At 35.1% G+C, this 15,759-nt stretch overlaps 3 protein-coding genes across 3 annotated transcripts; all 3 read right to left on the bottom strand.

Moving 5' to 3' along the window:
- Positions 1–3,388: 3,388 nt before the first annotated feature.
- On the bottom strand, positions 3,389–5,205 carry LOC145057121 (6-phosphogluconate dehydrogenase, decarboxylating 3, chloroplastic). Its single transcript, XM_079004898.1, has one exon. The coding sequence runs from the start codon at positions 5,043–5,045 to the stop codon at positions 3,582–3,584; it is 1,464 nt and encodes a 487-aa protein (XP_078861024.1). The 5' UTR covers positions 5,046–5,205; the 3' UTR covers positions 3,389–3,581.
- Positions 5,206–6,058: 853 nt separating this feature from the next.
- Positions 6,059–9,996, bottom strand: LOC145060559 (Translation initiation factor 2, small GTP-binding protein). The gene is made up of 6 exons (XM_079008205.1): positions 9,608–9,996; positions 9,226–9,281; positions 8,457–8,577; positions 8,040–8,380; positions 6,746–7,957; positions 6,059–6,670 (listed from the first exon to the last, which is right to left on the bottom strand). Exons 2-6 carry the CDS (start codon positions 9,250–9,252, stop codon positions 6,236–6,238), a joined length of 2,136 nt encoding a protein of 711 aa, XP_078864331.1. The 5' UTR covers positions 9,253–9,281; positions 9,608–9,996; the 3' UTR covers positions 6,059–6,235.
- A 3,716-nt stretch (positions 9,997–13,712) lies between these two features.
- Positions 13,713–15,647, bottom strand: LOC145058250 (V-type proton ATPase subunit E-like). Its single transcript, XM_079006179.1, has 6 exons — positions 15,407–15,647; positions 14,784–14,884; positions 14,536–14,704; positions 14,244–14,437; positions 14,056–14,155; positions 13,713–13,973 (listed from the first exon to the last, which is right to left on the bottom strand). The coding sequence occupies exons 1-6, from the start codon at positions 15,506–15,508 to the stop codon at positions 13,938–13,940; spliced, it is 702 nt and encodes a 233-aa protein (XP_078862305.1). The 5' UTR covers positions 15,509–15,647; the 3' UTR covers positions 13,713–13,937.
- Between the last annotated feature and the right edge of the window lie 112 nt (positions 15,648–15,759).

Raw genomic sequence — 15,759 nt, forward strand, 5'->3', positions numbered from 1 at the left:
AAAAGGAAAAGTATACTTATACTGTAAAAATGGATAGGAAATAGTTATATAACAAAGAGATAAAGTGATGTTTCTTTTAAATCACTCTGTCTATAAAAATATGAGAAAATTCGTTAAATAACCAAAGGGAATGGAGGGCCTTTGAAGCTTTTGACCATAAAAAAATCAATTTTGGTAGCTTAATCCTTCTGAGGAAAGTGAATAGTTCTATGGAAATGAGGTGGAAGGGATAAAATTGTAAATCACACCAAAAAAAAGTTGGTTCTCACTTTGTTGGCTGCGGAAGTGACGAATTTTTCGAAGGGAGGTTGGGGCTTTGTTGCGGAACAATGGGAAGAAGACGAAGAAGAGATGTGACGAAGGGCGGAACACGAAGATGGTGAGGTGATCCCGATTTTTGTCATGATTAGCCGAAGAACAGTCCTCAGAGGCGTGCTGATGAAAAACAAATCCGCAGAGCCTCAACAACTTTTCCGCATAACCCCTCTGAGGAAGTATGGAACAAACCTTTTTTTGTCTTTTTTCCATGTCACCTCAATTCCTCGTTACTATTCACATTCATCATAAGGTAAAAGGCTTCCGCTGAGCCCCTCTGCTGATCCCTTGGTCATTCTACAAAACTCAAATTTTCATGGTCAAAATGTTCAAATACTTCATTCTTTTTGGTCATTTGATGAAATTTCTCTAAAAGTATATCTGCAAAACTTGCTTAACAAGAAAAATTAATTTGTTGTAATGGTATGAATTTTTCATTTATACATTTAAAGTTTTTGTTTTCAATTTTTGTGATATTGTTTATTAATTTAAACACTAAACTAACGTTATTAGTTAACTTGAATAAATTATTTTTCAATATAAGTTAATGATAATTATAATAAAACATTATAAATATAAGTTAATTTTCATTATAAATTTGAAATAATAATATGTTATTATTTTCAAAAAAATATTTATATATTAATGGATAATTTTTTTTTTGAAAATGATCATATTTACATTAAAAATATTTGAATATGAGAAAAAAAAACAAATTAAAAACACAATGATATTTCATGAATACTTACTCCAGTTTAGGGGTGTAAACGAGCCGAGCCGAGCCCGAGCCTGACCAAGTTCGAGCTCGGCTCGTTAATTTTGAGGAAACTCGATTCGAGCCTTAAAATGAAGCTCAGGCTCGGCTCGTGAACAATTCAGTGGGCTCGCGAGCCTAATCGAGCCTAAACGAGCCTCCATGTATATGTATATGTATATATATATATATATATATATATATATATATATGTGTGTGTGTGTGTGTGTGTGTGTGTATATATATATATATATATATGTGTGTGTGTGTGTGTGTATGAATGTGTGTGTGTGTGTGTGTGTGTATATATATATATATATATATATATAGGCTCATTTAGGCTCGCGAGCCCACTAACTGAAGCTCGGCTCGAGCTCGTTTAATAAACGAGCCTCATATTTAGGCTCGAGCTCGGCTCAGGCTCGTTTAATTCGATCTCGAGTCGAGCTTTTAACGAGTCGATCTCGAGTAGCTCACGAGTAGTTCGGCTCACTTACACCCCTACTAGTCCAGTTAACTTTGACCGACTTTAATTTTAATTGTTAAATATTATTAATAATAAATTATATACCACTAATTTTTTGAATAAATAGTTTTTTTAAATATAAAAGTATTTAATTTATCATAAATGTAGTGTATAAATAAGTGTTGCACGATTAATAATATACAATCAATCATGTATTTGTACATATTTTTAATCAATCTTAACTCTTAATGTTTTATTTTATTGATTTCGTATTTGTTAACATGAATTTTATTGATAATTATTTAGATTTAACAAATTTTTTATGCAAAAAAACTAATCAACTCTAAAAACTAATTTATGAAAGAAATTATTCGTATCTGTCTTTTGACGTGGGTAACGACTAGTGTGTGTATAAAACAAAAAGTTAGTATAATGAAAACACAAAATATTTTCTACACAATATGATCACATGTTTTTTTGTAAGAGATTCAATATAATAAAAACTAGCAAGAGGCTAGGAAACCAAAACAATTACACAAGATAAGTTGGAACCAAAAACTCTAAAACACTTAAACCCTTTTGTTACTATTTGTATACCACAGAAAAGAAAATTCAACTATGTTATCGAATAACATATAAACTTGCGGTACTTTCTCCAAAAACCAAGTCATTACTACACCAAAAATAGCTTGTGTCACCGATCGGTTGAACACAGAACGGTGAGTCTCAAAGAGCGAAACAAAAACATCGGTAATTTTGTCCCGTTCAGGAGGAATCATCGACACTTACAACTTAAAAACCTTTTGCCAAACATTACCTATGACTTCACAGCACCAGAAGACATGGTCCACCTTTTCAAGTTTCAACGTTCTTCTAACACAAGGGACACATCAACAAATCTAGATCAAGACCTTTTTGGTTTAAGTTCCATCTAGTTGGAATACAAGTCAACAAAACACGCCACAAAAGAATACAATATCTACCTTACGAGAGACAAAGCAATTCCATCTCGTAACCAGGTTTACTATCCGGAAGATTAAGATAATCAATACACCAATTTGTTTTAAACATTTATATCTTCTTAGGAAACCAATACAATCACATCATCACATGCTAGTTTTAAACATTTATGTCCAACAAAATATCTTCTTAGAAAATATACCAATTGTTCAAGAAATCAACAGCTCTACCTTCTTGCTAAAGATTACAATTCAAAATAACGAAACATATTCATTTACCTTGTACTTCTTATATTTGAAACTTAGATGTAAGACCCGTGTATTACACGAGTTGATTTAAAAAAAATTAAACATTAAATTAAAATGTAAACATAAAATATTTTTTAATGTACAACTTTAAAATAAGAAAGGAAAAAATGTATTTATTGTAATTTATTATCATATATATGATATTTAATATTTTACATATATAAGTATATTACTTTAATTTTAAAATTAAAACAAATCAAAAATTGACAAGTGGGATAATATTTATTTCAAAAGAGTAAACACGCTTTCATTTCTCATTTAGGTATCCTACTTTGATACATCTACTAGAGTCAAATGTTCATCACAAGTTTTTGACTTTTTAGTCTAACAACAAACAATCTATCAAAATTAGGGTGTTACACGTACTTCATCATTCAAAGATTTGTCCCATCCATATTTAAATAATTATGAAAAGGTCTCAATTTCTTCATCAATTGAGCAAATCCACCTTTATAAATGATGTACCATGTTCATACCTACGGCTTCTGCTACCAATTTCTACACAAGGTCAAATTCGTAAATTATACCAAACTAGACATATTTAAATAATTATGAAATCCAAAATCATGGAAAAAACACAAAATATGCTTCAATGGCATGCAAAACTTATTAATAATGCAAAGAAAATTCTACAACAATTGCTATGCCCGAATAGAGAGAATCAATAATTATCCTCCTCATCAAGAAATACACCAACCACATAATTCAAGAAGCAAAAACAAGAAAGTTCATTTCACCACCAATAAAAAAAAAGTTACCATTTTTTGATCAACCTCTTTCAAGCCTTCTTCCTCGCAAGCTTTGTCCATTCAGTGTGAAAAGCTCCTTCACGATCAATCCTTTCATAAGTATGAGCTCCAAACAAGTCCCTTTGAGCTTGAACAAGATTTGCAGGAAGCCTAGCACGCCTATACGTGTCAAAATATGTCAAGCTGGCACACATGCCAGGTGTACTGATTCCGGCGGATATCGCCAGCCCCACCACCCGCCGCCATGCCGCCTGCCTCTGCACCATCTCCTTCGCGAAATCAGGGTCCACCAGCAAGCTTGCAAGATTAGGGTTCCGCTGGTATGCTTTCTTGATTCTGTCCAAGAACACAGCTCTGATAATACACCCTCCTTTCCAAATTCTAGCTAATTCTCCAAAATTCAAGTTCCAGTTCTTTTCACTGCTTTTTGCCCTTAAAAGATTCATTCCTTGAGCATAACTACAGATCTTAGAAGCGTATAAAGCTTGCCTCACATCGTCTATCAATCTCTTCTTGTCAATCCCACTTCTCACTGTTCCCACCTCCTCCTTCAGCCCTGCTGCCGCCAGTATCCTGGCCGCATCCTCTCGTTCGTCCTTTAACCCGCTCAGATACCGGCAGTCAAGACTGGCGGCGATGGTGGGGGCGGCGACGGAGAGTTCAGCAGCCTGCTGGACTGTCCATTTACCGGTTCCTTTCATCCCTGTTTTGTCTAGAATTTTGTCCACTAACTCACCTTCACCATGTTCATCTTTCACCTTGAAGATATCAGCTGTGATTTCAATCAAGAAGCTTTCTAATTCGCCTCTGTTCCATTCGTCAAAGATTTCAGCTAATTCGGTGTTGCTTAACCCACCAACGTTTTTCAAAACATCATAAGCTTCAGAAATCAACTGCATATCACCATATTCGATTCCATTATGAACCATTTTAACGAAGTTACCAGACCCGCCTTCTCCAATGTATGTAACACAAGGTCCATCTTCAACCTGAGCAGCAACTTTTTCAACGATATCTTTAATGTTATTATAAGCTTCGTAAGACCCACCTGGCATCAAAGATGGCCCATTTCGCGCCCCTTCTTCGCCGCCGGAGACTCCCATTCCTAGATAAAGCAATCCTCTATTTTCCGCTTCGACGATTCGTCGCTCGGTGTTCTCGTACCACTCGTTACCTCCGTCGATGATCGTGTCTCCTGGTTCCATATGAGCCGCCAACGCCTCAATCGTCTGGTCAACCGGCGCGCCTGCCTTCACAAGGATGATGACAGATCGGGGCTTCTGGATCGAAAGAACGAAGTCGCGAGGAGTGTAGTGGCCAGTTAACGGAAGCTGGCCTTCATTATGAGCTCGATCTAGAGTCTCATCGACTTTCGAGGTAGTCCTGTTGTAAACGGAGATCGGAAACCCTTTCTCTGCGACGTTGAGCGCTAGGTTTTGACCCATGACAGCAAGTCCGGCGAGGCCGATACGCGAGAGAGCAGCAGCCTCCATTGATGAGTTTTGAGAGAAATAGAAATTGTGAAAGGGTTTTGATAAAAATCAGGATTTAGAGATGCAAGCAGATGAAAGCTATAAATCGAGATTTTTGGGGTTGGTGAATGGCGACGGACTCGTCGAGGGAGTGAAACGTTGTGTGGCTGCACAACCCACGAAAGGCTGTGTCGTTACCTTCTTCTTCGAGAAAATCTATCTTACTTGCCATCTATCATCCCCCGAGATTATTCAATTATCAAATTCCACCCTAATTCAACATTTTTTAACAAATAAGTTGGTGTTTTTTTTACTTGGTTGACTTAATCACTTAATGTATAAAAAGCCTTAGTGGTCTAGTTATATATGTTTGTTTGTTTACTTAATTTAAACGTCCTAATAAGTTAAGTAAGTTAAATTAAGAAATAGATGTCTAAGTCATGATTTTATATTTAGTTTTCCTGATTTTGTCATATATTTTTTCCAATAAAAGTTAAATTTATATTAAAAATTATGAGTAATGAAGTATATTTGTATGCTTATATATCAAGTTATTTACTGTATTATGTATGTAAATATCATACAAATTTCATATGGTCTTTATTTTTGTTTTTATATTATATATGTAAATATTAATTGTTAGAATTTAATTTAATTTTAACATATTATAAAATGATGTTCGGTTTAAGTTACTAATAAAGTTATTTTTTTAAACTTCTATAAAAACTTAATGTGTAAATATATTGTTTTAATTTATAGCAATTATTAAATAAATAATCATTTGTTATCTCTCAAATTTATACATAAGATAAAATAATCATTTATTTAGACACATGATTGTATAAGGTAAAATAATCATTTATTTAGACATGATGCATTAAGTCCAACAAAAAAAAAATGGTTATGTATTTCAACAACACTATATCTATACCACATATGATTATCCATTCCATATCCTATATCAATTCATGATTTAATAGGTAAAGAAAATTAGGGCATAAGCCACTAAAGCTTCCACACCACAACACAATATATAACATAGCATAACATAACAGTTTGGATTGAGACTGTATCGGATAAAATTACAGTTTTTTGTCCCATCAATATTATTGTTAACTTTCTCTAATGATCCCTCAAGTTTACAACAAGAGACGACAAAATTTTCTCAATATAAGTTATAAATTCTTGAAACAAAAAACGGGGATTTGAACTTAGCATTCGATACGAACAGCCCCACTTTCAGAAGATATAAACTTGGGTTTCTTGTTAACTTGATGCAAGCATTGAATAACATCACCAATCTGGAAATCAAAACAATCGCGAAGAACAAGTCCACATTCATTCCCTTTTTGAACAGTTTCAACATCTTGAGTCTCTTTTTTCAAAGAAACACAACACCCTTCAAACACAACTTCACCACTTCTCAAAAGTCTCATGGTTGATGACCTCATGACTTGACCATCCATGACTCTGCAACCAGCAATCTTGACATCATCTCCTTTGGATTTGCTTCTTCCTTTCAGCTCAAAGATGTTGAGCACTTGCGCTTCACCAGCTACTTCTGTTTCATATGTTCCAGGGGCTTTTTCCACTATGAAGTTCCCAATGTCTTCTAGAAGATGGTAGATCACTCTATGCACTTTGATCTAAACCAACATTTACTTGCTTACACACATTATATCAAACAAAAAAAAATAAAAACAACTTTACGATTTACATACCTTTATATTCGCTTGAGCAGCCGCCAAAGTAACAGAATGTGGTGGGGTCCGCACGTTAAACCCAACGATACACGCGCCGGTCGCTTGTGCTAAATCCAAATCCGACTGACAAATGGGCCCCACTCCAACATGAATTACATTCACAAAAACCTGCGGACTATTCAGACTTTTCAACGAATCCGTAACAGCTTGAACTGTTCCCTGAACATCGCCTTTGACGATGATGGGCAGTTCAACTCTTTCTGGAACAGAATCGTTTTTGTTTTCTTCTGAAAACGATTCTGTTCCAGAAAGGGAAAGTTTCTCTTCATTCATTTTCCTAAGCCTATCTTTCTCCATCTTCTTCTTCCTCCCAACACTCAACATCCTCGCCCTTTCTTCCGAATCCACAACAGTAATATCATCACCCGCCATTGGCAACCCTTTCAGCCCTTCAATCTCAACCGGCATAGCTGGCGTCGCCTGATTGGTTGGTTTCCCACTCGTATCCCTAATCGCACGTATCTTCCCCCACTCCGCCCCAACCGCCACATGCTGCCCGACAACCAAAGTCCCCGCTTTCACCAACGCCGTCACCAGCGGGCCCCGCCCCCGGTCCAGCCTGGCCTCCACCACATACGCCTGAGCCGCCCCGTCAACCCGCGCTTTCAAATCCATTAATTCGGCTTGAAGAAGCAGAGCCTCTTCTAACCGATCCAGGCCCGTTTTAGTAACCGCGGATACCTCAACCACCTGCACATCCCCGCCCATTTCCTCCAACGGCAACCCTTCTGACGCCAGCTGGACTTTGACCCGCTCCGGGTCAGACGCAGGTTTGTCGCATTTATTAATCGCGACGACAATCGGGACGTCTGCTGACCTGGCGTGTGACATGGCTTCGATTGTCTGCGGCATGACACCGTCGTCAGCAGCGACGACTAGGACGACGATGTCGGTGACGGCTGCACCGCGTGCACGCATGGCGCTGAAGGCGGCGTGTCCAGGCGTGTCGAGGAAGGTTATGGAAGCGCCAGATGGCATGCTGACAACAAACGCACCTAAATGTTGTGTTATGCCTCCTGCTTCTTTTGCTGCTACTGATGTTTGGCGTAACGCGTCTAACAGTGAGGTTTTACCGTGGTCCACGTGGCCCATGACTGTTACCACTGGGGCCCGCGGGACAACTATTGAGCCTTCGTATGAATACAGCCTTTTCACGTTTACACCAACTTCCTGTGATTTTAGTTTATTAAAAAAAAAAAAAAACAATTGAGTGATTATGTGAAGATTAAGTGAAAAAGAAAGAATGACTTACAATTGCAATTAGTTCAGCTATGTCGATGCCTAACGGGTCGAATTCTGACCCGATTTTTTCGCCCACATTTACAAGGATGTTCTGTAACATGGCTACAGATTGACCACATCTTTGAGCAAGCTCTAAAGTTGTCATGCCTTCGAATATTTCAATGGTTTTATCTGCAGATGATTTGGTGGGCTTTTTGAGTTTAGGAGGGATGTATGGAGCTTCGACTGGTGGTTTTGCATTTTCGGGCCTTTTTTTGAATTTTCCTTTTTTATGAGTTTGTAGACCAACTGTATCATCTCTGTCTCCTCTTCTGCCCAGGAGTTGTGGGGTCGTGTGAAAAAGATGGGATTCTGATTCAAAGAAAATTCAGAATATAGAAACTCAAAAAAAAAAAAAAAAAAAAAAAAACAAGGGGATTACATTTACCTCGTATGCATTGAATCGAAGGTGAAGAAAATTTTAACTCTAGGCCAGAGAATGAACTGGATAGAGCTGTATGTCTGGATGTTGTTGGAGTCAGAAGCCTTGAAAGACTAGCACGAATGCTCTGAAAGACAGTGGTGGTGATATATTAGCATGGATATAAGTTATAAGTTATAAACATTTAAAACTAGTCAGTTCAGCTTAAACAAAGATCAGCAAAATCAGATAGTTTGATTGAGTTTAAACAAGGCTTATGAAATTGTTCAGGATAGATGGAGGAAAGAAAGATGTGGGATTTTTAATGGAATTCAACAATCTATATTACCAAACTTCCATAGGATCTGAGATTTATGACCACTTTTAGAGATAACTAGGACATCCTTAAAGAAGAAATTGGAAAGAAACAATTTTCTTTTTGACTTATCATTTTATCAAACACCTTCTGTGCATGGTTCATACATGTGCACTGGTTCAGATTTTCAATCAATTTTCCTTTTCTTCTTTATCAATTGACTCGATTTTATAATAGTGACACTGATAGCTGCAGGTGTGATGGATCAGAACTTCAGAAGGGAAACTTTTCAAGTAAAAATTTCAAAGGACTATTCATAAACATGGTTTTCCGTGGTTGAAGAAAATAGGGAACTCGTTTTGGTTCAAAATGCCATCTTGGATATCCTTATTACAGCAGAACATAAGTCATAAGGGTTGTTTGTTTTCGATGAAAAGCCAAAATTCATTACGAAGAATAATGATAAGGAACAACTCTCACCTTTTTCCCAAGCTCCCTCCACGCCATTCATAAGTATATATCACAATATCTGCACGCTGTGGAAAAAGGGGATTAAATTTGAACCAAGAGTTTGAAAGATAGCATCAACTATTGTGCTTAAAGTAAAACATCCACATAGTAGTGGAAACCCACGAAGCTAGATGTAAACTCTGATTAAAAACCTCAAAAACCTAACAAACTTGTGGGATCAGGGCTGAGTTTTAGTGAATGAGGTAGAATAAAAACAAGTAGAAATCCAAGAATAGCTTAATATAATTGCACATACGGGCAAAAACGACATTAGATCAGGGCTTGAAAACATCAAAACTGAAAGAGAGGAGTAATCGTATTTTAGAAAAGTCAAAACTATAAATATGCATACCTGCAATTGATATGTGTAGGTGTTGACAAGTTTTCAGAGTCGATGGATTCTTTTAGCTGAAGGGTTCAGTTAGGCGGTACCCTGAGAAAAGGGCGGAGATTGGTGGTGGGTGATAGGCGGGGTGCGGGAGGGTGGAACTCGCAAGCGGAGATAGGCTTATATATTGAAGATCTTATATTGCTCATAAATATGTTAAAAAGTTAGGAAATTCTTATATTATTTTGTTGAAGTTTATAAAAAGTTCTAAGACGTGTTCGGTACGGGGCATTTGAGAGCTTGAAGCTTCTAGCGTTTGACAAAACGCTATTTTTTGAACAAAAAGTCTCGTTCGGCACTACAAGCTTCTAGCGTTTAGTTTAAACAAAACGCTCAAAATCCAAATGCTACTTCATGTAGCGTTTGACAAAACGCTGCAAACTACCCATTATCAGCTAATTTTACCGAACACACCCTTTACTTCTTAATAGTAAATTTTTTTACTATTTAATTTTATATAATGAGTTTTATTTTTTGTAAAAATTCAAATATTTTTTTTTAATTTGAACATAATATTATATAATAACGATCTTTCATTTAAAAATCAAAAACTAGATATTTATAAAATAATAAGACTTTTCTAACAATAACGCTATAAAAATATACGAATTTATAATAAAAATAAATAATGCTTTAACTTATAAAAAAAAAATGTTAATCATATATACTTTTAGACAAAACTTCAAAAATGATCCCTGTGGTTTTTGAAAATATCAAGTTTAGTCCCTAAGTTCAAAAAACTTCACAGATCGTCCCTGTGGTTTCAAAACTTTTAACATTTGGTCCTTCCGGCTCACTCCGTTACCATTTAGCCGTTAAGTCAGGGGCATTTTTGTCATTTCATTACCCAGGGACCATTTATGAGGTTTTCTATTACTTAAAAAAAATAAAAAATAAAATAAAATTTAATGTGCAAGGGGTCCCACCCCTTCTCTCTCTCTCTCTCTCTCTCTCTCTCTCTCTCTCTCTCTCTCTCTCTCTCTCTCTCTCTCTCTCTCCAATATATGATCAAGTGCCAGATCATGTTAAGCCCGATAATTACATCCCCATTACTCGCTAATAAACACAGAAGAAATCAAGTTCCTTTCTTTATTCACTTGTAGCTAGATGTCTGTATGATGATGTTCTTGTTGCTTTTTGGTGCTAGTTTCGATTGATCTGCAGAAATGATGAGAAGTGTATACTCCACAGTGAACAATTCCAATCTCACCTCCAATTTCCTACTGTAACATGTTGAATTTCTTCACTCGATTCATAACCCATTTTAATGGCATAAAACCCGACTGCTTTTGAATCTTTCTTTCTGGAATCGATCAGATTCATAACCCATTCTTCAGTGTGTTTCTGCAACTAAAAACAGCCCCCCCTATAAGACACCTTCTTTATCAGATCTACTTCATCAACTTCATTATCAGATCTACTTTTGATTACCAAATTTCCACCTATCGTCGATCTCCTTCTTTTTCATCTTTTCCAACTCCTATAATTTCATTACATTCAAGAAGAAATCAATCATGACAGTTTCATAAGAAGGCAATTTCTCGTAACCTGGGAAGTAATTCATATCAATCACCAGATACCCATCTCCTTCACCATCTCTAATCATATCGAAATTAAACAGGTACAATCCAAGATCCTTTCTCAGACCCTTCGCTTCCTCAACGAGGAATTCAAGCGTCGACCTCTTTAGCTCCTCACCGGAGTTATTATTACTCCTTTTGTCGTCACCAGCGATTACAACACTTGATATCCGAGAGAAACTTATAGTGCCTGGGAGAAGACGATTTGGAATCGGTTTTCAAGGGTTGGATCGATGAGACTACTAATCCTGGAACTCGTCTTGTTGTTGCTGTCAAAAAGCTTAATCAAGAAAGGGGAGAAGATAGTAGAAGCAAAAGGGGAAGCCGGCAGTCACAAAACAGAGATGGGTTTGATTTGGAGAGAGAGAGAGAGAGAGAGAGAGAGAGAGAGAGAGAGAGAGAAGGGTTGGGGCCCTTGCATATTAAATTTTATTTATTTATTTTCTTTTTTTAAAGTAATAGAAAACCTCATAAATGGTCCCTGGGTAATGAAATGACAAAAATGTCCCTGACTTAACGGCTAAATGGTAACGGAGTGAGCCGGAAGGACCAAATGTTAAAAGTTTTGAAACCATAGGGACGATCTGTGGGGTTTTTTGAACTTAGGGACTAAACTTGATATTTTCGAAAACCACAGGGACCATTTTTGAAGTTTTGTCATACTTTTATTTTATAATTATGTTATATAAAAATGTATTAATCATACAACATTAATAAAATTATATACTTCTTACTTAGATTGATTATCAATCATTTGTAATGTGTGTTACCTCATTAATTATTAAACAAAAAATGTAATTGGTTCTTATTTTTCCAATTAGAAATGTATTTTGCACCAATGATTTGTATATAATATCTTTTCTGGACCCTAAACAAATTTTAACATTGTGGCTAAATCGTATGGGTCTTATGCGACCATGTGTGTCGGTTCCCATGCATAAACACCGCACTCTTGAGCTGTCACGGTAACATGGCGTATATCTTATTATTGGCATTCACAGAAAAGTGAAAGGATTTTTTTCTCTTCTTCCTCGATGTAGCGTATGTATACCAAGTAATGGCCACAACTCCTACGCATGGAGTTGTGATGAGGTGACGATTTGATTATTTGTATACAAAAATGGTTGTTTGACGAACCAATGAACATAATTAAAATGACCATAAAATCTATAAACATAAAATACAATAAGCTATAGAAATATGCAAAAAAAGATAAAAACTTTATAAACATTTTGTTAATATAAAAGTTGTTTACAATAATAATTATTGTATATAAAATGCGGGTTTCATTATTTTTAGCTATGGTTTAAAAGTATATAATTAAGAAAATTAGTTTTTACCAAGTTTATAGGAGTATGTAAATACCTAGAATCCGAATCTTAGAGTAGTATAGTATTGGTTTGGAAATTAGCTTCATTTCTAATTTTTTGTGTTTGTTGTTATGCTTTTTATTTCTTAGATGTTTCTTTTTTAACTTCTAATTGATGTGTAAACTTAAACGCTTAATATTGATAGTCTTTTTTGTTTTAATTAGACGCTAAAAGCTGATAAGTTGTAGTTGTAAGCTAGAAGTTGTTACTTTTATATATACAAAAGTGTTCGGCAAAAATAGATGTTACACTTAAAGGTGTAAAATTACATTAACCTAAAAGTTAAAAGTTCAAGAAGTGATTTTTGGATCATGAGTTTTTGTTTGAAATGAAATCTAAAAGACCATACTACCAAACAACTTTTTTTTTCTGTAATTCGAGCATTTCCTTACAAGCTCTCAAAAATTGATTGTCAAAGAAACCATTAACCTTTTACGCATATGCCTTTTTTTCCCTTTTAACTTCTCTTAGGTTCAACCCTTGTGGTTTTTCTATAATCATTTCTACATAGATATAAAAAATATTATTTCTACTTACTTATAAGTTAATCATTATAAAACCCTAATAAGCTTATAATTAATTTATAAAGTTGGAATGAATCATAATAGATATGAAATGTTAAATTACATTTATTATCATTCGGTTAATGTAAACCGTAGAAGTTACAAATTCTATCATCAGAACTATTTTTTCACATTTGTAGTGGACTACAATCCATTAGTCCTTTTTATTGTCTAAAGAAAAAATAAGTTGGTTTCAAAGGAGAAACAATATGAGGCCCAACCTCACATCACCATAAGTTTTGTTGCCTTGTTAATTTTAGAGATATATCTATATATGTAACTTCCATATTTAAATAGTTGATGAAGCAAATCTGATGAAACCGATTAATTTTATACTACATATAGCACTCTCAAATCCCGATTCTTAGTCACCAACAGTATAGTTACCTTACCATTAAAAACAAATAACAAATTAGATAAGACAATTAGATTCGAATGATTAATTAAAATAAAAATCTTTACAAATCTAAACGTGGAGGAATTAATATTCACAGAAAATCTTGAATGTTAACGGAAAATTTTCAACTTGGATGAGAAAATAAAAAATGCCACAATATAAAGAGTAAAGACAAACACCACCACACTATCAAAATTATTTTTCTTGGTTTAGATGGGTTTTAGCCTTTTATTTCGTCAGCACAATGCAAGTTGAAAGATTCAAAAAAAAGAGTACATACATGTAATAAGTCAAAAGAATGTATGCATATTGCATAATATAACTCATATGATTATTAATTACTATTCAAACAAATGAACACAGAAAATATATCAAGTGGATCCACTAAGCACCAACCTGAGTGAACAACAGTTTGCGAATCTGCAACAACACACAATATCATTTTTTAACAACTTTTTATTTTTTAAGATTAAGATGTATGTAAATACAATAAAAAATTTACCTCTGGGAGTTTCCCACGGAATGTAACATCCAATCTAGCATCAAGTGTGTTTTCGAACACAATTTTACCATCTCTAGAAGCCAAAACTACACCTCCAGAGCTGAAAATCAAAAAGAAAGTTTAAGAGGGAAGTAAAAAAATATATATATGTATAGGATATAATGATTTATAAATAAATGGAAGCATACCATGAAAGAGCATGAGGATCATCAGATGAAGGAGCAGATGGAAGGTGGATGTGGTCAACAATTATCTCAGGTTTATGAACATGTGCTTTTGCTGCATACTCCTCTTTTGCTGAATGAAGAACAGATTCCACCTTATGTAAATCCTCCTTCCGACATCTCAACAACACAGATGGTTCTTTCAATCTAAGTAGACCCTGAAACAAAAGTTTTCCATCTTTTAATTAGCTCAAATAGTGTGATTTAATAATATGGTGTAAGTAGAAATGTAGAATCATATATATTTGATCAGTACCTGGACAATGAGAGCTTTCAGCAATGCTTCATAGTTATGTTGGTGTTTGAAATGGTGATGGCTGACATTTAAAAGATCCTTTGATGCATCCTCTCTCATGGCAGTAACTAAGTCATCTTGAGCTTGAAGAACTTTGATTCGAGATGCGTTGAGTTGCATAGAATACTCGCTGCAACAAGGATTATGAGAAAGAACTAGATGCAAAATGAAGATATGTATGAACAGACGAAGATGTTTTGAGAATTTACATTTTCTTTCGAACTTCAACTTGTTTCTGTTTGCGTTCATACTCTTGTCGGATTTTCTTTTTCTCCGCCTCCACTAATTGCAACTTCTCAATGTTAAATTCCTGAAAAGATCGATAAATAGAGCTAATCCTGATTTTGATGCAAACAAATTGCTTATAATTACTTAATTGGATGTAATTGATCTATTTTATTAATCCGATTGATTCCGACAACAATTACCAATCCGTACTCTACTTATGTTGCTAATGTATAACTGAAAGTTAGTACTGATTTGCAACTTCGAAATGTTAAATCCAACAACAATCAACCAAGATAAATATCCAAATAGAAATTCGCATCTTGAGTTGATACGCTATGATCTCAAATCTACCAAACCCTAAATGAAAGTTAGAATTAAAAACGGATAAGGTAAAACAGTAAAAGTGAGTTGATTTGAACTTTACAATTGCTTTAACTTTATAAATCCTACAAAGGCTAACTACAAACAAAACCAGAAAAGTCGTCTTTCAGTCACGATATCGTTTTACTCGGCTACGTAAACCCAAATATTCGCTGCGTACTGAAAAACTGAATTAAGTGGACAAATTGACTCGATTTGATTTGATTTGATTAAAGCGACTTACTTCTTCGGCGGATACGGAGATCTCGTTGGCCTTTTCATCCGCTTCTTGACGGATGAATTTGACCATCTGTTCAATCTGCTTGGACACATCGGTGTCATTCATCTTTGGAACTGAATTTGGGAGAAAACAGATTGCTTTGGATCGGTGATATGGATGATTTTGGGAGATTGAAGATCAAATTTGGTATGGGTCAGTTTCTAATATTCAAATACATAAGGCGACAGTTCATTGATCTCCAAGTTACATCACACGATCCCAAATTTTGTACACTCGCTCTATAAAAAAATAAAGACAAAACTTCAAAAATGTCCCTGTGGTTTTCGAAAATATCAAGTTTAATCCCTAAGTTCTAA

The sequence above is a fragment of the Lactuca serriola genome, chromosome 6 (genome assembly GCF_051521515.1).
Source record: "Lactuca serriola cultivar US96UC23 chromosome 6, Lser_US96UC23_V15, whole genome shotgun sequence".
Classification (NCBI taxonomy): Eukaryota; Viridiplantae; Streptophyta; class Magnoliopsida; order Asterales; family Asteraceae; genus Lactuca; species Lactuca serriola.